Genomic DNA, 22827 nt, shown 5'->3' with positions numbered 1-22827 from the left:
CCGGATGATCTATTTTGCATGCAATTGGAATGGAATTGATGGAGAGAGAAAGACGGAGTGCTCACGCGTCCACTGATTTTAAAGCAGCTATATTCGAGGGATGGGCTGTTTTTGAAACTCTGCAGCTGCAATAAAAAAAAAAAATGCATCTTTACAACAAAATAATTAAGTTGACCCCCGAAAGCTAGATGGAGATGGGTCAATTTAGATGCACATTGGGGTTTTTAGATTACCGTAGTATAGACTATGCTGCCGCAAATGTAGGCCTACCTGTCACAAGAAATGAAGTTACCAGGATGAGAGAGGTCTACAGGCATTGTGAACTGCGCTCCGTACTGAGATGGGCTGTCTGTCTCCACCCTGAGCGTTGATGATTCATCATGCAGGGGGCGTAGAGGAGCCAGATTTAGACGGTCGCATATTTTCAGTTACATTTTCGCGCTATTCTCTTCATATTAATAATTTCTTATTATCATCCCGGGAAAAGGGAGTGGTTTTAGGCAGTAAATCTCGGTAAACGGTTTCCCGCCATTCAACCCTAATCTGTAAGGGTGTCCCAAATGGGACCATATTTCCTATGGCCCTAGTCAATAGTCGTGCACTATATAGGGAATGGTGTGCTATTTGGGACACAGCCCCTGTGCAGATGGACAGGGCTGTGAGTGATGGACAGGGCTGTGAGTGATGGACAGGGCTGTGAGTGATGGACAGGGCTGTGAGTGATGGACAGGGCTGTGAGTGATGGACAGGGCTGTGAGTGATGGACAGGGCTGTGAGTGATGGACAGGGCTGTGAGTGATGGACAAGGCTGTGAGTGATGGACAAGGCTGTGAGTGATGGACAGGGCTGTGAGTGAATGTGAGGGAGCTGTTGACATGCAGCATGGCTGTCAGAGCGTGGGCCAGGACAGGCTGGGTTGGGTCAGTCTATTCTGGGTGCGGAGTCAGACGACCCTGCTGCTATATTTAGCCCCCAGACTGCTGGGTTTGGCTCTAATGCTCCTCCAGAGATGGCCTGGCAGTGGCACTCCAATGGGACTAGGTTGCCGACGTAGCATGTGTAATGGCCATTAATAAGGACTTGGTCTCAGCAGTAATATTTATGTGTAGTACACACAATGCACACACACTCCCATGCGAGCTCTCACGCTCTACTCTCTCTTACACACACACACACACACACTGTTTATGCTATATCATCCTTTACTTGTTAGTGTTTTGCTGATTGAAGTAAAATGCCTGGACTTCGCTGCTGTTCTGTTTCACAATGGCCCCCATTTCATTCCTTCCGTTATCGATCCAACGCCAAGTGATGGGGGAAAAATTGTAATGAAAACCCATTTTGATATTAATGGATAATAGCTTACTATGCCCTCCACTTTGGCTGAAGGCAAGGGCTTTGCGTGACGAGCGTGCGCATACAGACATGCCCTCTGTCAGACTTTTTCCTGGCAGTCCGAGTCCGTGTGATGGTGGTAATACAGCATGACATCACGATCGGTCTTACTGTGTCCATTGCTGTCATCAGTCCTCATCACCATGCTGGTATCTCTGTCACTGAAGCTGTCAGAAACCACGATGACAGCAAATACAATCATTTTCCCTCTCTTAAAGGGCAATAAACCCCTCTGACTCATTGTACTGTATGTCAAAATGTGCACCTCTCTCACTCGGCAAGACTAACCTTGCTCTCCCGAACACCAGCCTCTCTACGTCCCTGACTTGAAAGTCTGGAAAGGCTGCTTTGATGTGTCAGCACGAAGCGATGATAATGAAGGGGCTCTGCCCTCAGACTTCAAGGCAACACCCTACGCTGGTTGGATATCCCCATTTCTAATTGTACGAATCATGATCTATTGTTTTACATAGGATTGCCCTTCCGCTTCCAGCCAGCCCTGCCGGCATAAGCAAGCACACACAGTGGCTAGCTAGCTAGCTAGCTAGAACAAACTGTTGGAGTTCGGACATTGTTTGCCGATTTAATATCATGAATAGGGCGCAAAAATCATCACACACATTTTCTAAACGTTATAACAACTTTTTTACACTAGGCAACTGCAACCTGTTAAACGTTATGCTCTTGTGGCTAGCAAGTAGCAACGAACGATTGCTAGTACAGCTAACATTAGCTAGCTTTGTTCAGCCCATAGACAGCCAGCCAGTTAATAAACTTTAGCTTGCTTGCTATCAACTTGAAATTGGCTAGCTAGTCAAATGTATGTTTTCTTTGTTAGCTAATTATAGGCTGAACATTTCCTTACCCCACTGAAGTTATTCATGTTCTTTATTGGCTGTCTTCTGAATACATAGTAGGGCAACGATATGAATCACCCATGCATTCCAGCTAGCTACTACTGTACTACCCATGTTCACTTCTGGCAAGTTTCCTCCCTGCCCCCTAATTTTGCAATGCATGAGCATGAAGTACACTAAAAATGAATAGATCATAGTCTGGCCCAAAAAGGTCAGAGTACAGCAAGTATGAGCAACAAAACCAAAAGAGATGAATCTTTCTAGTCAGCCTAAAATGTCTATCTAATGCAACATGTACAAATGTAAAGATAAAGAAGTGTGCAAAATGAACTATTTTGCAGGATAATATAATGCATGACGCGAACATGGAATGACTTTTTGAAGTGTGAAAATGTAGAGTGAAGGTGTCTTTCATGCATCTCGTCATGATGCCTGTGCTGAAGGGCAGGTGAGCAGGCATCTCCACAGACACCTACATGGGCTGCTGTTTAGTTAAACCACCTCTGCCACTACTCCTTGCAGTCCTTGAGGAACACCTTGTTTCCATAAAACACTGCTTAGACATTCCCTTCCTAAACCAGACTATATAGTCACGCTCGCTCTTTCTCACTTTCTCACCCTTCCCCTTTTCCACATTTTATGTTTCAGCCTTATTCTAAAATCGATTTAAATAAAAAAAATCCACATCAATCTAGACACTACCCCATAATGACAAAGTGAAAATCCTAGCAAATGTATAAAAAACAAATACCTTACTGACATAAGTATTCAGACCCTTTGCTAGGAGACTCTAAATTTAGCTCCGGTGCATCCTGTTTCCATTGATCATCCTTGATGTTTCTACAACTTGATTGGAGCCCACCTGTGGTAAGTTCAATTGATTGGACATGATTTGGAGAGGCACACACCTGTATATGTAAGGTCCCACAGTTGACAGTGCATATCAGAGCAGAAACCAAGCCATGAGGTCGAAGGAATTGTCCGTAGAGCTCCGAGACAGGATTGTGTTGAGGCACAGATCTGAGGAAGGATGCCAAAAAAATGTCTGCAGTATTGAAGGTCCCCAAGAGCACAATAGCCTCGATCATTCTTAACCACCAAGACTCTTCCTAGAGCTGGCCGCCCAGCCAAACTGAGCAATCGGGGGAGAAGGGCCTTGGTCATGGAGGTAAGCAAGAACCCGATGGTCACTCTGACAGAGCTCCAGAGTTCCTCTGCTGAGATGGTTGACCTTCTGGAAGGTTCTCTCATCTCTGCAGCACTCCACCAATCAGGCCTTTATTGTAGTGGCCAGACGGAAGCCACTCCTCAGTAAAAGGCACATAGCAGACCGCTTGGAGTTGGACAAAAGGCACCTAAAGGACTCTGAACATGAGAAACAAGATTCTCTGGTCTGCTGATCCTTGATGAAAACCTGCTCCAGAGCATTCAGGACCTCAGACTGGGGCAAAGGGTCACCTTCCAACAGGACAATGACCCTAAGCAAACAGCCAAGACAACGCAGGAATGGCTTAAGGACAAGTCTCAATGTCTTTGAGTGGCCCAGCCAGAACCCGGACTTGAACCCGATCGAACATCTCTGAGGAGACCTGAGCTACCAAAGATTCTACAATAAAGTACTGCGTAAAGGGTCTGAGTACTTATGTAAATGTGCTATTTCAGTTTTTTAAAATTTTTATAATACATTTGCAAAAATGTCAACATGTTTTTGCTTTGTCATTATGGGGTATTTTGTGTAGATTGTGGGGGGGACGGGACATTTAAACCATTTTAGAATACAGCTGTAACGTAACAAAATGTGGAAAAAGTCAAGGGGTCTGAATACCTAACAAATACACTCTATATACTTCCTGATGTCTGTCACTCAAATTGATGTTGCCGTATACCACTTTTGAACGTCATGTGCTCATCTTCCCTAACATCATCTCATCTTCTTTCAAATAATGCAGTTTTCCAAGCTTGCCGAAACTCTCCCAAAAGGCAGGTTTTCATTTTGAGCCTTGACCCCTACAGAGATACTGTTTGTACAGTCCTGACTGTTTTAAAAAGTAGGCTATAGATTCTTAATTCTCATTCAGAATAAATGTATAATTGGCAACAATATAATAAAAGGTTGTGCAGGGTTCCCGTAGTTTAATCCAGTAAAAGTTCACTGACAAAAATATACATGCAACAATTTCGAAGATTTTACTGAGTAACAGTTCATATAAGGAAATCAGTCAATGGAAATATATGCTTTAGGCCTTAATCTATGGCTTTCACATATGGAATACAGATATGCATATGTTTGTCACAGATACCTTTTTTTTTTTTAAGGTAGGGGCGTGGATCAGAGAACCAGTCAGTATCTGGTGTGACCCTCATTTGCCTCATGCAGCGTGACACATCTCCTTTGCATAAAGTTGATCAGGCTGTTGATTGTGGCCTGTGGAATGTTGTCCCACTCTTCAATGGCTGTGCGAAGTTGCTGGATATTGGCGGGAACTGGAACGCACTGTCATGCGTGTCGATCCAGAGCATCCCAAACATGCTCAATGGGTGACATGTCTGAGTATGCAGGCCATGGAAGAACTGGGACATTTTCAGCTTTCAGGAATTGTGTACAGAGCCTTGCGACATGACTGTGCATCATCATGCTGAAAACATGTGATGGCGGTGGCTGAATGGTACAACAATGGGCCGCAGGTTCTCATCACGCTATCTCTCTGCATTCAAATTGCCATCGATAAAATGCAATTGTGTTCGTTGTCCGTAGCTTATGCCTACCCATACCATAACCCCACTAGTTTTTGCAGAACTTCTTTGGTTGTGCAAACCCACAGTTTCATCAGCTGTCCGGGTGACTGGTCTCAGACAATCCCGCAAGTGAAGAGGCCGTATGTAGAGGTCCTGGGCTGGCGTAGGTACACGTGGTCTGATTTTTGAGGCCGTTTGGTCGTAGGAGGCAGTTTATGGTAGAGCAATGAACATTTAAATTCTCTGGCAACAGCTCTGGTGGACATTCTTGCATGCCAATTGCACATTTGCTCAACTTGAGATCTGTTTCATTGTGTTACAAAACTGCACATTTTAGCGGACTTTTATTTTCCCCAGCACGAGGTGCACCTGTGTAATGATCCTGCTGTTTAGTCCGCTTCTTTATGCCACACCTGTCAAGCGGCTGGATTATCTTGGCAAAGGAGAAATGCTCACTAACAGGGATGTAAACTGTTTTGTTTTTCACAAATTGTGAGTTTTGTTGTGCTTATGGAACATTTCTGCTATCTTTTATTTCAGCTCGTGAAACATGGGACCAACACTTTACATGCTGCGTTGTTATTGTTCAGTGTACTTTCTGTAGTGCCTCATTCAGCCCGTATGCTGCCTGTCACCCAGTCATTTATGATAGTTTTATCACTTTATTTGTTTTTAGGCCTGTCATGCAAACAACCATTGATTTATTTACTCATTATGTTTGTGCAAATACAAAACTTTTCAATCATTCACGTGTGTCATCTATAATTTCCATTTGGACATTACATGTATCCATCGCAGTGCCGTTCTATACCGTCGAAGTACAGTTCTAGGTCATTGTACATACCATTTGTCGGTCGTATGGACTTCATCCACAAAGATTACGATGATTTTTTTGAGCTGTATAGGACTGAGGCCAACACAGCTCTTGCGGTCTTCCCCAACCAGCGGCCGCATATACCCTCCCATATAGCATTCTTGTTTTCCGCCACTCTGAGACCCAGGGCTGTTGCCTCTCGGTTTTGGTCATCTGTCCGCCACAGCTTTTAGCGCGGACATGATTGTCAGAAGTGGAGGCTGTTTTCCTATCTTCTTGAAGATTAGAACTAGCTAGCTAGCTGGTAAATGAGGCTTTCCCTCAAAGACCGCCAATACATCCTGCCTTCCCACAAAGGCTCTATGCTTCAAGTTGCTCCTTTTAATCTCTAAATTGGTTGTTACTACCTCCTTTTTTAGAAAACTCTCAGTTTTTCTCTCCACTGTTTTTTTTAGTTAGCTAGCCTTTGGCTTGGCTTGTTTACCTCCAGTGAGGGCGTAGCAAATTGACGAGGGAGCATGGGTGGCGTTGCGCATGCAGATGGGGTGCATATGAGAACCAATCAAAAACTCACTGAATTTGAGCTAACCATCCCTTATACAAGCCGGAGTTAACAGACCAGTGTGTCATTTTACAAGGATAAGTTTGCTGTCAGCTGGCTACTGTAAGGAAGATGAGAGAATACAACAATTGTCTCTATCATATACCATATTGATACAGACTTAGTCGCACTGGATAAGAGTATCTGCTAAATTACCGAAAAGTAAATATTCACAACACCAGCTTTGAAAATGACAAAAATGACGTTGCCCAAAGAACCGCCATCACAACGATAGTAGAAAACTACCCATTACATCGTTAGAAATCGGCAGAATTTTCCTGTTTGCACTGAAGACTCTGTCAGTGTTGTCAGCTCTGCTTGCTTTTCCATCTCCAAGAGGGATGGAGCATGTAATGACTTTTATCTGCACCGGGCCCCAGATGGCCCTCAGACACCTTCTTTATTACCTCACGGATCCCGCCTGAAATTGGATGTTTCAACTGGTCAGATACCACCGGTACCCTGCTGTGCTGTTTTATAACGATTATGTTCCCCGCTCCCGTAGAACAAGTGGCCAAACGGGGGGGGAGAGAGGATGGCCGCCATGGAGAGGAGAGATGCAACAGAGCAGACAAGACCGTATTAGAGATGCCATTCAGAGATCAACTTTAATATTTCAAGATAATTAGGAATTGATTTTCCTCTGTCGATTATGCAGGCTGGCTTCCCTATTCAATGTGTGTCTTCCCTCACATCCTGCAGTCTTTGGTCTGTCCTAAATGGTACCCTATTTCCTTATAGTGAACTACTGTTTTGACCAGTACCCTATGGGCCCTGGTAGAAAATAAGTGCCATTTGGGACTGGTGTCATCAGTCCTTGCTTTTTGTGGGGGTCTGAAGGTGTTTCAGACCGTTTAAAAACCTGAGGATTAAGCATGCTGCATCTGCCAAAACTCTAGATGGCCATGCTGATTTGATTATAGATCATGCACACTTTAGCTAAGATGTCTTTGAGACTTACATTACCCTGTGTATGGCTTGGAATTGTAATGTCTCAGTAACCAACACTTAATTTAAGTAAAAGTCTTCCTAGTGCCTATCCTCTGTTTTTTTTTTGGTAGCTGTCAGTCTGTTCTTAGTAAATGACCCACATTGCGAGACGGTGGCACTGGCAGCAGCACCTGTTTTTTTTTAGGTCTAAGCCTACTGAAGTGATAGCAGGATTAAGCTATGCCTCCTCCATCTTTATACATATTGGTAATCAGCTGCATTCATTTAGTATTTAAACCACTAGAGTCGCATGGGCTTAATAAATAAAATCCCTGTTAAAAAATCTGTTTAGGCTAGACCAGTTTTTAAAAAAAATGTTTTATTTTTTTTAAACCTTGGATTTAAAAAATCCACCGCGTCCGCTGATGTCGCACTTCCACATCGACGGTGACAAGAGTTAGAGTGGTGTCTGTCAGACCATGAGACATCCCTAAAATCTGTCTTTTCACAACACAACAAACTATTATGACCCCTCTATGGAAAGATAAGACTCTCACAAACACGATGGTGTTCTCCATTTTGCTTTATGACACCCGCAAGCGTCTCAGGACTCGTCTGATCTGCCAACTTCTGTCTGTAGCGTCCAAACAGTTTGGGCAACACACTAATATGTCACCTCTGTATTAAGGTGAAACTCTCACGAACACGTACTGTACTTGTCGGTTGTTTTGCTCTAGGACTCCCACAGGCCGTGACTCGTCTGAATGTCCCCCGGTACCGGTTGAAAATATGTTTGGAAGTACAGTACATATGGAGATGGTTTAATACCAAAAATAAGGGTTTAAAACATAACAAATGTTTCCTGATCTTTCTCTTAGATATAGGACAGAATAACTTCCTTAGTCCCCCCCCCCAAAAAAAAACTATCTGTTATTCAATTGTATGGGCTAATAGCAGTAAGGCCAAATGCCATTTTTCATCAAATATTTTTTTTGGAGGGGGGTCTTTAAAATTCAAAATCAAATAGTAAAATGATCCTTGGTATGACCTTAAAACAATTCCATATAGCTCAATAGGAACCCCCCCGGGCTTAGACAGCTTTTATGGGTTTAAAATATCTGCTGAGGTGCACTTTGAAGATGCTAGTCCATATGAACAGTCCATATAAACTTTTCCTCTGCAAACAAAATGAGTAATGAATAGAAAAATCTGACAACCCCATAATAGAATAGTTAATCTATTTACCTAGTCGGCTTGTGTGTTCTAAATATTACTCTCGGGGCACATTTACATTGCGAGTGCCATAGGGAGGGAAATACGCATTCTGACACGCAGTCAATGCACAACCATCTTTGCAATCGTGGGGAAAACAGATTGTGATGCCCTCTATTAAAAAGAAAGGGTTCCCAGCTCGGAGAGGAGAGCGAGGCATGGAGAGCGGCAGCGAGCTAGGGGAGGTTGAGTTAGGCTCCCAGATATCAGTGTCTCGGTTCCAGAGTGATGAGCTCATGTGTGGAAAAACAGCCTCGCCGCCCTCAGAGCTTAAGGAGCTGACGGCTGGTTGGGCGATGAGCATTGCATACAGCTATTGGATTGTAAGACCGCTCATTGCTGCACTACAATACATGTATTTTATATGGGCCTTCTCGTCGGTGTACTCCCTTTCGCTGCAGTCGTATAACCACGTCTCTGGGACTGTGTCCCAAATGGCACCCTATTCCCTATATAGGGTACTTATTTTTACCATGGGCCCTGGTGAATAGTAAAACATCTCACTGTCAATGTCCACAACTCTGCGAGTCGTTTTCGAGCTATGTATCTGGGAGTTTTAGGCCTCTTATCGATCTGATCTAGTGAAATGCTGTTTTTTTTTAACAGAAGAAAATTATATCTACATAGTGTGGAGCTTAAAGGGCAATTCCATCACTTTATAACCTCATTCATTATCTCCAGCACAATACCAGTGTCTACATATGTGACGGCGACATATTTCTATATTTTGTAGTAAACAAAGTCATGCCCGATGACATTTAAAAACAATGATTTTCAAATACTGAGATTCGCGGTGATGTGGGGAGCAAGAAAATCCCCTCCCTCTGGCTAAAAACACACATCTACATATGTAGACACTGCTATGGTGCTGTAGATTATGAATGAGGAATTGCCTTTTAAGGTCAGGAAATGGAAATAACCCAGCTATATTTCATTGATTGCTCTTATGTGTGCCCCAAATGGCGCCCTATCCCTTTTTATAGGGCACTACTTTTGACCAGGACCCATAAGACTCTGGGCAAAAGTAGTGCACAATAAGGTATAGGGCGCAATTTAGGACACAGACACACATTCCTCTCAGGTTTCCTAGATCTGTGATATTTCCTATATTGACACGGCTAGTGTTGTTGTGCTCGGCTTTTGCATTGAATCATTTCATCACCTACACAGAAATGAAAATGAACGTCTTTCAAGCTGAATTCCGCCTCTAGCAGAAATGTTATGATTGTTCTTTTTTAAACTTATTTTCTAGATGGTATACTCTAGAATAGATATCTCTCTTGCTGTTCTGTACATTGATCAAAAACCGCGTTCTCATTTTCACCGCTGATGGTTTAGGCTTATTTTTCTTAAATAATAAAGACTTTGACACATTGCCGCCTAATGTAAGTGACTCCAGATGAGGCAGAGAGAGAGAGGGATGAGCCAATAACAGCTGTTCCCCAAAACGTCTTACATAAGACGTTCCCAACGACAGCGTGCAGTGAAAGGAAGGAGGGAGAGGCTGTTGGCTGCGTCCCAAATGACGCCCTATTCCCCTTTTATAATGCACTACTTTTGGGCCCTGGTTTAAAAGGAGTGCACTATAGGGAATACGGTGCCATTTGGGACGCAGCTGCTGTGTGTTTTATCGACGTCAACACAACAGTAATGTCCCAAGGCTCGTCACTTCTCACAGTGCTATTAGTCAACCCCAGAGTCAAGGTAAAGTACTTAGTTAGCGTACTTGGGACTGAGTGCAGATTTTTTTTAGGCTATAGGCCTACTTCACCAAGGTGATTGTGAGGGTAGTTAATCAAATTCAGTTCTGATATGAATCGGGATTGGTGTTCTTTATTGAACTCTGATAAGATGGCTTAGTGATAGTGACCTAAAGGCCTTTGGTCGAGAGCGACTCGTAGAGTTGTGGACATTGACAGTGAGATGTTTTAAGGAGTATTTCTATGATACCTGACTTGAGGTCTCCCTTACTGTGTCTCTCAGCAGATGGTAGCCCAGTATGGACAGCAGCATCAGGGGCAGCAGCAGCAGGGTGGGTACTGCCAGCCGCAGGGCCAGTCCCCGTACTTCAGCCCTCCCCAGCAACAGCCCACCACCCCCACACAGCCCCCCTACATGCAGCCACGCCCACCACCACCACAACAGGTAAGACTTCAACCCCCACAATGCCCTGCTCGTGAAGAAGTTGAGCAGCAGTTTTTGAGGACTTCGGTTTGGCAGACTTTTCGGAAGTGCTTACTGGTTAGTTCGTGTCCTTGATACCGGCGTGGGAGAGTGTAACCGAAGTAGTGTTCCCTCTATAAGCATGCATAATACACAAGTGGAGAGACCTTCCTTTTTGGAGCGTTGGGTCTCATTGTTTAGGGTTTCAAGTTCACTAGGATTGTCTGTTTTCGTTTGTTAGCTAATGGACCTGGATGGCCCCTATTTATTCTAGCTAAGTGAAAAAACGAAAAGAGCAATACATGAAACTAATTCTGCGCTGTAGTGTTCTCCAGAGATTAGAGTGGACTGGTATCTGTTCCATCTGCACTCCCTCTGTTCCATCTGCACTCCCTCTGTTCCATCTGCACTCCCTCTGTTCCATCTGCACTCCCTCTGTTCCATCTGCACTCCCTCTGTTCCATCTGCACTCCCTCTGTTCCATCCTCTCTCTAACTGCATCCCAAATGGCATCCTATTTCCTTTATAGTGCACGACTAGAAACCCTAGTGCGCTATGTATTGAGTAGGTTTCCATTTGAGATGCAGACCCTGTATCCAGTGGCTTTAATGAAGTCCACCCTCTCTGGTTGTTCTATTGAGTCAGCGATTTGGCTGCTCATGGTTTTGAGGTGGAGGCGGCAGGTCAGCCGCAGTGCTTTGCATTCAGCGGAGCAGAGTTACCGTTCAGGGAGTCCTTGGATGAAGGGGAAACCCTGACCCTTTTACCTGATTCACATAGGATTTGCGGTATGTTGCCTGAAAAAAAGTATTGGGCAATGTTTCTATGGTCCTCTTTCAAACAGCCAAGTTTGTACCACATTCTTCTTGGCATTTGCTTTTTATATAGCCATGGCTTAGCCACAACTGAGCAAGACATTCAACTTTGACCCCGTTGCAACCGTTGTCGTGGTAACCCGACCTGACAGCAAGCTCTAAATTCCTCAGACAGAAATGCACTCGTTTCAATTCTTCACATTCACAACAGTAAGTTTGCAGATCGCCAAAATTGTTAGTCATTATCTTGGAATGTGTTAATTTTCCTGTTATGGTGAATAAAACATTGGCTACAGTTTAACTCAAAATGTTGTCAGATATGTTCTGGTAAATATATGAGCTGGTTAGATAGCTAGACATTGTCTAGAAAGTTGCTTTTAGTTGCCTGGCTTACTAGATTGACATATCCTAAATAAATGTTTTAAAATGCTGGGTTTTTTGGTGCAAAGAAATAGAGCAGGTAATGTTGATATTTGGACCAGGCTGCTGCGATGTCATGCACACTACCGTTTTTGTGTGTTATACTTTTTCATAATGACAAGGACAAGTTTGATGTCGTACAAAACAAATGGAACGTTCATGATTTAATGCGTACCGAAGACCATAAGATGAAAGGCGATGTTTCAGGACCCCCTTTTAGGTGTTGGCGGAAATAAAAGTACAGGCTTTGTCACTTATGAAGAAAAGTTGTCGGAATGCCAAAGTTGATGGGGTTTTGTCTCCTGTTTTTGAAAGGGATATTGATGTAATACCTGGGGCTCATTTGATGAGAGAGCGCCTCTGAGAAGAAATACAAAGCGAGCAAGAGAAGAGGGAGGGAGTGTATAGTGGTGCTGGCTGGATGGAGTAATGAGAGATTGACCTTGAGTAAAATTCTCTGGGGTTTCCAGTGTGATATCGGAGGAGAGCGGTACACGCACTGCAGCGAGCTGCGCCGTCATATTGCTAAGCTTCTTTTTATTCCCACACCCCTAACTGTATCATTTTCATTTTCTCTTAGATGACGACAAGATTGATAGAGAAAAACATTTTCAATTTCTGTCCGCTCCCACTGTTTTTGACAGGGAGGATAGGGGAAATATGCAGGTGAAATGACTGTTGCCCTCGATTGCCACGGTTCCTGCTAAAACCTACAGACCCAAGATGGCCGCCAGCGTGTTTTTTTAGACCAGTGTTTATGGTGAAACTGGGGGTTGTAATGATGAAGCTCGGCTGCTAACAACAGTGTGCGTGAACTCTGTCAGGGGCCACCAAACAAGACGAGGGGGCGCTTCTAAGTTATCTCCTTATAGGATCCCTACACATTGTTCCAGCAGCCACAAATCCCAATCAGATTCTAGACCCTGTGCGAGTGATGAAGAGCTTATCAGTGGCAGTCTGTACTGAGCTCTGTGTGTTTCCCCCGTGACTCAGTCTCTCTCCTCCGACAGCCTTAATTAGCTTTGTGTGCGTGTTGCCTTTGTGAGACAATGAGTCAGCGGACACCCCGGGAAACGGGTGTGTGTTTGATACAATGAAGCTGGGAGAAAGGAAAAGAAAGAGGGGGGGAAGCTCCCCTCTCGGACATGGGTTTTCATTGATGAGGAGTGAGTGTGCACGCGTCCCTAATGTTACCCTATTCCCTATAAAGTGTAGGGCTCTGGTCAGAAGTAGTGCACTATATAGGGAATATGGTGTCATTTGGAACGCACACTGTGTGTTTGGTAACTGCAGCCTGGCTGTTGTGTCTTATCTCTGTGAAAAACGGTCTCTACTGAGGGGAGTGAGGGGAGTAGGAAAAATCCTCCATCAAGCTAGCTGCCAAGGTCCAAGCCTTCCCCGGTATTTCACTGAGAATATTAATGCTACTCTCAGACAAGCCAAGGAGCCTTTTATCAGCTGTGATGGAGCTGGACTGGAGGTTACATTACACTCTGCAGGAAATATGGTTTTGGCCTTAAAGATGGCTTTAAAGTAAAGTAGATTTTCTCCCTCAGCTCCATTTGACTAGATATACAGTGCATTCGGAAAGTATTCAGACCCCTTGACCTTTTCTACATTTTGTTACGTTACAGCCTTAATCTCAAATGGATTAAATAAAACAATTCCCTCATCCATCTACACACAATACCCCATAACGACAAAGCGAAAACAGGTGTAGATTTTAATCAAATCTATAAAAAATAAATAAAAACGACCTTTTATACTGAAGTATTCAGACCCTTTGCTATGAGACTCGGAATTGAGCTCAGGTGCATCCTGTTTAATTGTTCATCCTTGAGATGTTTCTACAACTTGATTGGAGTGTACCTGTGGTAAATTCAATTCATTGGACATGATTTGGAAAGGCACACACTTGTCTATATAAGGTCCCACAGTTAACAGTGCATGTCAGAGCAAAAACCAAGCCATGAGGTCGAAGGAATTGTCCTTAGAGCTCCGAGACAGAATTGTCTCGAGGCACAGATCTGGGGTATTGTGTGTAGAATGAGGGGGGGAAACAAATGTAATTCATTTTAGAATAAGGCTGTAACAAAAGGTAGAACAAGTCAAGGGGTCTGAATACTTTCCGAATGCGCTGTAGGCCTGTAGTTCACCAGAAGAGTCTTGAACCCGTTCAGGCAGCCCTTCTACTCTCATTGTCTGGGTCTCTATGGTAACAGCACAGCCTTTCAGACCGCTGCAACTTGACAAGTGTTTTCTTCTCAAACGATTCACTAGAATTAATTGGTGATTAAGTGTCAGCTCCTATTTATTTTTTTTATAAAAAATGCTCATCCTGCTAGAATATCAATTACCGGGGGATGTAAAATGACCAGCATTCACCAGGCAGGGCAGGCACACACTGGTCAGATGCAAATCTTTTTTTAAATAGGCAAACTTTTTTTAGAGCAATTAATTTTATTTTATTTTTTGGGCTTCTGCTTAAGAGACCGACTGCCTGGGTTTGGTAGTGCTCCAGTCCTCCCTGTCATAATAAGCAACAGAGGACATGGGAATTGTCTATAACCTAATCTATATTCCTTTAACTGTGAGGTCCGAGGGTATTGTCAGCAATAATCATATGCCCATAGAGTTTAATTCCACTGTTTGCACTGATACTGTGTGCCCTAGGAAGAAGCCCACTGTGGGCAGCCTACTCAGTACCATTGGCTCAAATGCAAATGTGACTGACATGTATGTCTTGGATCAGCCAATCAGAAAAGCACTAATAAATAAACAAGCAACCCAGAAAAAGTACAACAAAAATTCCATATTAGCATATACAGTTGAAGTCGGAAGTTTACATACACCTTGGCCAAATGCATTTAAACTCAGTTTTTCACAATTCCTGACATTTAATCCTAGTAAAGATTCCTTGTCCTAGGTCAGTTAGGATCACTACTTTATTTTAAGAATGTGAAATGTCAGAATAATAGTATTATTTCGGCTTTTATTTCTTTCATCACATTCCCAGTGGGTTTACATACCCTCAATTAGTATTTGGTAGCATTGCCTTTAAATTGTTTAATTTGGGTCAAACGTTTCGGGTAGCCTTCCACAAGCTTCCCACAATAAGTTGGGTGAATTTTGTCCCATTCCTCCTGACAGAGCTGGTGTAACTGAGTCATGTTTGTTGGCCTCCTTGCTCACACACGCTTTTTCAGTTCTGCCCACAAATGTTCTATAGGATTGTTGTCTGGTTTTTGTGATGGCCACTCCAGTATCTTGACTTTGTTGTCCTTGGTGGATGGTGTTCTTCAGCTTGCAAGCCTCCCTCTTTTTCCTCCAAACATAACGATGGTCATTATGGCCAAACAGTTCTATTTTTGTTTCATCAGACCAGAGGACATTTCTCCAAAAAGTACGATCTTTGTCCCCATGTGTATTTGCAAACCATTGTCTGGCTTTTTTATGGCGGTTTTGGAGCAGTGGCTTCTTCCTTGCTGAGCAGCCTTTCAGGTTATGTCGATATAGAACTCGTTTTACTGTGTATAAATATACTTTTGTACCTGTGTCATTTTTACCTAGAGTCTATTCTCATAGGTTGTTGCTATAGACCACAGAGTGATAAAAGTCAGTATTTTGATTATATTTGTGAAATGCTTGATAATGTATGTGATATCAATAGAGGTATATTTTCTGTGAGACCTAAATATTGACTGTTTATCATCAAGCTGTCCACTCAAAAAGAATCCTCAAGCTGTGACCGATGCCTGCAATCTGGTTCAGGTTCAAGTCAACCTACCAGGGTATTTACAAACAGAACAGGAACTAAATTATCCGCATGTCTTGACCACATTTAAAGCAGTATCCACACCCATCGGATGTAGTGATCATAATATAGTAACCATATCTAGAAAAAACAAAGTTCCAAAGACTGGACCTAAAATTGTGTATAAGCGATCATGCAAGAGGTTTTGCAATGATTCCTATGTCGAAGATGTGAGAAAAAAACTGCCTGATGCTGCACTTGAAGCATTCATTAAATCGCTTCTCCCGGTTACTGAAAGGCATGTGCCCATCAAGAAATCCCCATGGGTAGATGATGACTTGAAAAATTGTATGGCTGAGAGGGATGAGGCAAAGGGATTAGCAAATAAGTCTGACAACACAGCAGATTGGCAAACATACAGTAAACTGAAAGGTCACGTAACTAAACAAAAAGAAGAAACTATACTATGGAACAAAGATAAAGAATGTTAGTAAAAGGCTCTGGCGTACCTTAAATGATATTCTAGGCAAAAAAGCATTGAGACAGATGGCTTGTTCATAACAAAACGTTCTTTTTTTTTTTTACAAGATTAGCAAACTTAGACATGCCATACAAACAACAAATACTGAGCCTTCATATTCATGCATAACGGACCAAATAATGAAAGACGAGCGCTGTAGTTTTGAATTCTGCAAAGCTAGCATGGAAGAGGTGAAAACATCTATAAATAATAAACAAACCACCTGGTTCCGACAACCTGGATGTTAAATTGCTGAGGTTGGTAGTGAAATACATTGCGACTCCTGTAAGCATTTCAATGTAAGGTGCCACCTGTTGTAGCGGCGCATGTGACAAATAACATTTGAATTGATTCCTATTTGCCACATCTTCAATTTAAGCCTTGAAGACGGTGTGTGTGCCCTCAGGCCTGGAGGGAGGCAAAGGTCGTACCGTTGCCAAAGAATAGCAAAGCACTCATTAATTGTTCAAACAGCCAACCAATCAGCATCATACTGGTGCTTATCAAAATTTTGGGAAAAAATGTTTGACCAAATAGTGTTATTTTACAGAAACCAAATGAAGACTTTCAGCATTCTTATAGTGAAGGGCACTCAACATGAATGAAGAGCACTGACACCAATGACTGATTGGATGAAAGAAATTGATACGATTGTGGGAGCTGTTTTGTTAGACTTCAGTGCAGCTTTTGATATAATTCATCATAAACTGTTGCTGAAAAACATTGGTGTGATGGATTTACATCCACTACCGTATCATGGAGCAATGTAAATTGTCAACAAAAATTGTGACTAAAATATTCGGCAAAAAAACTATTTTTCAGTGGCGATTGACGGCACAATAACTGACTAAATAGACCAAGGGAAAAAACGAACTAAACCAGGGTGTACGCGGGTCCTTACATTAATTAATCTAAATGAAAGGCCTTAAATGTCTTATTGTCCTAAATTTAACCGGAGATGACTACAGTGTTTCAGCAATGTTGTGCAGCTGTTTAATTGTTGCCACCACGGCTCAAATTATAGCCTACCCCTTTTCAAGATGCTACAGCGCTTCTCATGTAGCCTACGACTCTGCGTGATGTACGTGTGCCACTGCAAGTCAGCTGTTGCCAGATTTAAAGCACAGCGAGTAATGTAGGCTACAAAATGGATAGCCAATTCTAAACATTGCTTGTAGCTTGGCTAGTTAGCTCACTCGTTAGCTAGCGAGTTAACCATTTAGCTATTGAAAGATTTGGTCAAACAACAAAGTGCATTATCTTCATAATTCCTCAAATGAAAGCGACTGCCCTGCCCATGTACCTGCTTCGCTGGGGCCTGCTGCAGTGATAATGAGCGAGCTGCCTTTCCCGCTGCGCTCCTGTAGAAAGTAATTTGATTCTAGCTATAAGAAAAACATGGCTTTCCTGTGTAATACGCGGGTCCTAAATATATTTATAAACTGGGTGGTTTGAGCTGTGAATGCTGATTTGCTGACAGCTGTGTTATATCAGACCGTATACCATGGGTATGACAAAACATGTATTTTTACTGCTCTGATTATGTTGGTAACCAGTTTATAATAGCAATAAGGCACCTCGGGGGGGTTTGTGATATATGGCTAATATTCCATGGATAAGGGCTGTGTCTAGGCAGTCCGCACTGCCTTGTGCGTAAGAACAGCCATAAGAGCATGCCAGTTGCACGCTCCCTCAACTTGAGACATCTGTGTTGTGTGACAAAACTGCACATTTTAGAGTGGCCTTTTATTGTCCTCAGCACCTGTGTAATGATCATGCTTGTTTTTTCAGCTTCTTGATATGCTACCCCTGTCAGGTGGCTGGATTATCTTGGCAAAGGAGAAATGCTCACTAACAGGGATGTAAACACATTTGTGCACACATTTTGAGAGAAATAAGCTTTTAGTGTGTATGGAACATTTCTGGTATTTATTTTTTGGGGGGACCAAAACTTTACATGTCGCGTTTTTATATTTTTGTTCAGTGTATATTTAGAGGTAGTGATCTAGCTAATGTTTTATTTTTTAAATGTTTTCTATAAATATGGGAATATTAGCATGGTTGTGGCGGACGCAGACCTCAATTGGTATTGAATTGCATTTCAAATGGTATTAAAAAGGTCTTACGTCTTAAATTCTAAACCAAAAGGATTTAATTTCAGTTGACTAAGACGAGACAATCATCTCTGTAAATATATCTGACACAGTGGACTGGACAAGAGTTTTTGGAGAGATTGAGCGCTTTTCAGTGATAAGCACAATTATTATTTGCAGCACAGATGCACAGTTCTGTTCAGTAGTGGGAAGGAAACTCCACACCTGGCACACACACCTACATCAGCTAGTGAGCTGCGGGGGAGCAAGCGCTGAGTGTGGGCAGACAGTTTCCCCTTCCGATTAGACCCATTGCGCAGGCGACCCTTCTCCGTAGCTAACCAGTCACCACCAGCCTTCTAATTAGCTGCCCTTTGCATGGTTAAACACACACTGTTATACTAAATTCAAAATAATAGCTGCATTGAGTTTAATAGTAAAACAACCGTCTCGCTATGTTTCTCTCCCTTGAGTATAGAAAAGTAGGCGGTCTTTGAATTTGTAGTCTCGCTTAATTCTGCACTGCATTTCATAGCCAGGTTCTGAAGCCAACGTAGCAAAGCCTCCCTTGTTTCCTCTGTGAAAACAGCTTGATTCTAGCCCTTACCATTCAAAAGATATGACCCATTAAAACTGACGCTACGTTTTCTTTCTTTCTATCATGCATTGAGAGACCGCATTTTTACATTCATGAAGCATATTGCGGGCTGTTCTATAACTAGGCTACTTGCGGACTGGGCCATAAACCATTTGTTTAGGCGACAACTTGTTCAATCATTTTACCACGCTAGCTATAGCTAACAACCCGGGGCGTGTTCAGCTGGACGTAACGATTTTGGAACATTCGGATAGAAATATGCTATGTAGAACAAATGTGTGTCTCTCTGACATGTTGATTTAAGGAATGACGTCTCTTCATGGACGTTCGAAAACGTTTTCCAGTATCCTATATGCAAACATTTGGTGGCACAGAAAGAAAGAAGGGACGGCAAGCAATTTATTGACTAAATCCCTCTTGCCACTACACTATCTGAATGGGTAAATCACTATATTTTGAGTTAATGTGGACCCAGTGACTCAGACTTGAGCACTTCGACCACGACTCGAACACTGGGACTTGGACTTCAGCCATATGTAGTTACTCTTGTCTCTGACTCGGACTTGAGCACAGGGGACTCGAGGTTGTGACTCAACTACATCACTGGGTGAAACAGTCATTACCCAGTGGGCATACACTGGTTGAATAAATGTTTCCAACCAGTGGAATAGACATTGAATTGACGTCTGCCCAGTGGGTAGCTCTCGTTCAGTCATTAGACACCAATGTGGCTGCGGTGCCTGTGGAATGTTGATGACAATGGCAATGACCGAGTGACGGAGGTGCAACCCATACTACTTTGCCAATACTTTGCTGCACCATCTGGTGATTGTGCTACCTCTTTCTTTCGCTCACTTGCTCTGTCTCTGTGTGTGTGTGTCTCTTTGCAAGATCTACAGTATTTAGGCTGGATTAGGTATTTACATGACGAGATAATTAATATATTCTTGTTTATGTCATATTTCTGCTGTTGGAAGACAATAGGATGTTATACAGACAAATATGCTGCTAGGACAAGGCTATGTATATTTGTGCACATGGAAGTGAGTGAACATTCAGATAGAAATATGCTATGTAGAACAAACGTGTGTCTCTCTATGTTGATTAAGGAATTACTTCTCTATTCAAAGATGGCGCCGAAGAAACATGGCTGACGTTTTACATTCTCCCAACCAATTGTGCTATTTTGTTAGTTTTTTGTGTGTTTTGTGTAACTTATTTTTTTTACTTATTATGTAGATAATGTTGCTGCTCTTATGATGAAAATAACTTCTGGATATCAGAACAGCGATTACTTGACGTGGACTGGAAGATTTTTTTTTTTTTGTCCAACGAGAAGGATATCCTGCTTTCACTGGAACAGGACCAGATCGACTCCTTTTGCGTGAAGAAAAGACGCACGAAAAAGGGCCGCAGATCAGGCAGCCTTCTGGGAATCCGTAGGCGAGCGAGTGAACTCCCACTGCCATCCATTTTTCTTGCTAACGTGCAATCATTGGAAAATAAAATTGATGGATGACCTACGATTTTAAGATTATCCTACCAATGGGACATCAAAAACTGTAACATCTTATGTTTCACCGAGTTGTGGCTGAAAGACGATACGGACAATATAGAGCTAGTGGGATTTTCCATGCATCGGCAGAACAGACGCTACCTCTGGTAGACGAGGGGTTGGGGTGTGTGTCTATTTGTCAATAACAGCTGGTGCGCAATGTCTAATATTAAAGAAGTCTCGCGGTATTACTCGCCTGAGCTAGAATGCCTTATGATAAGCTGTAGACCACACTATCTACCAAGAGAGTTGTCATCTATATTATTCGTAGCCGTCTATTTACCACCACAGAACGAAGCTGGCACTAAGACCGCTCTCAACCAACTCTATAAGGCCATAAGCAAAGAAGAAAATGCTCACCCAGAAGTGGTGCTCCAAGTGGCCGGGGACTTTAATGCAGGCAAACTTAAATCAGTTTTAGCAAATTTTTATCAGCATGTCACATGTGCAACCAGAAAAAAAAAATCCTAGACCACCTTTACTACACACACACAGATGCATACAAAACTCTCCCCTGCCCTCCATTTGGCAAATCTGACCATAATTCTATCCTCCTGATTCCTGCTTCGAAGCAAAAAAACTAAAGCAGGAAGTACCACTCGCTCAATACGGAAGTGGTCAGATGACGCAGATGCTACACTACAGGACTGTTTTGCTAGCACAGACTGGAATATGTTCCGGGATTCATCCAATGGCATTGAGGAATACACCACCCCAGTCATCGGCTTCATCAATAAGTGCATTGACGACGTCGTCCTCACAGGGACTGTACATACATATCCCAACTAGAAGCCATGGATTACAGGCAACATCCGCATCGAGCTAAAGGCTAGAGTTGCCGCTTTCAAGGAGCAGGAGATTAATCCGGATGCTTATTAGAAATCCCGCTATGCCCTCAGACGAACCATCAAACAAGCAAAGCTTCAATACAGGATTAAGATTGAATCCTACTACACTGGCTCTGACGCTCGTTGGATATGGCAGGGCTTGAAAACTGTTACGGATTACAAAGGGAAAACCAGACGCAAGCTGCCCAGTGACGCAAGCGTACCAGACGAGCTAAATGCCTTTTTATGTTCGCTTCGAGGCAAGCAACACCTGAAGCATGCACGAGAGCACCAGCTGTTCTGGATGACTGTGTGATAATGCTCTCTGTAGCCGATGTGAACAAAACCTTTAAACAGGTCAACATTCACAAAGCCGCTGGGCCAGACGGATTACCAGGGCGTGTACTCCGAGCATGCATAGACCAACTGGCAAGTGTCTTCACTGACATTTTCAACCTCTCCCTGACGAGTCTGTAATACCTTCATGTTTCAAGCAGACCATCATAGTCCCTGTGCCCAAGGAAGCGAAGGTAACCTGCCTAAATGATTACCGCCCCTTGGCACTCACGTCGGTAGCCTTGAAGTGCTTTGAAAGGCTGGTCATGGCTCACATCAACAGCATCGTCCCGGACACCCTAGACCCACTCCAATTCGCGTACCGCCCCAACAGATCCACATATGACGCAATCTCAATCGCACTCCACACTACCCTTTCTCACCGTGACAAAAGGAACACCTATGTGAGACTGCTGTTCATTGACTACAGCTCAGCGTTCAACACTATAGTGCCCACAAAGGTCATCACTAAGCTAAGGACTCTGGGACTAAATGCCTCCCTCTTCAACTGGATCCTGGATTTCCTGACGGGCCGCCCCAGGTGGTAAGAGTAGGCAACAACACGTCCACCACACTGATCCTTAACACTGGGGCCCCTCAGGGGTGTGTACTTACTCCCCTCCTGTATTCCCTATTCACCCACGACTGCATGGACAAACATGACTCCAGCACCATCATTAAGTATGCTGACGACAACAATGGTAGGCCTGATCACCAAAAACGATGAGACAGCCTATAGGGAGAACTGGCCAGGTGCCAGGACAACAACCTCTCCCTCAATGTGAGCAAGACAAAGGAGCTGATCGTGGACTAAAGGAAATGGCGGGCCGAACAGGCCCCCATTTAACATTGACACGGCTATAGCGGAGCTGGTCGAGAGTTTCAAGTTCCTTGGGGTCCACATCACCAACAAACTAACATGGTCCAAACATACCAAGACAGTTGTGAAGAAGGCACGACAAAACCTCTTCCCCCTCAGGAGACTGAATAGATTTGGCATGGGTCATCAGATCCTCAAAAGGTTCTACAGCTGCACCATCGAGAGCATCCTGACCGGTTGCATCACCACCTGGTTTGGCAACTGCTCGACATCTGACCGTAAGGCGCTACAGAGGGTAGTGCGTAAGGCCCCGTACATCGC

General features: G+C 43.3%; 1 protein-coding gene across 7 annotated transcripts in view; it reads left to right on the top strand.

Moving 5' to 3' along the window:
• arid1b (AT rich interactive domain 1B (SWI1-like)) overlaps nucleotides 1-22827 on the top strand; it is a 115242-nt gene that overhangs the window by 19155 nt on the left and 73260 nt on the right. For 4 of the 7 annotated variants that reach the window (XM_055884493.1, XM_055884492.1, XM_055884487.1 and 1 more), the window contains exon 3: nucleotides 10589-10750. The exons of 2 other annotated variants lie outside the window; for them this stretch is intronic. In XM_055884493.1, coding sequence (XP_055740468.1) covers nucleotides 10589-10750 — 162 coding nt within the window. The remainder of the gene's footprint in view (nucleotides 1-10588; nucleotides 10751-22827) is intronic. One more of the 7 variants, XM_055884488.1, reaches the window with a different exon arrangement.

Source organism: Salvelinus fontinalis, chromosome 27, assembly GCF_029448725.1.
Source record: "Salvelinus fontinalis isolate EN_2023a chromosome 27, ASM2944872v1, whole genome shotgun sequence".
Lineage (NCBI taxonomy): Eukaryota > Metazoa > Chordata > Actinopteri > Salmoniformes > Salmonidae > Salvelinus > Salvelinus fontinalis.
The sequence above is the reverse complement of the archived record's forward strand: the minus strand, read 5'-3'. Positions and strand labels throughout refer to the sequence as shown.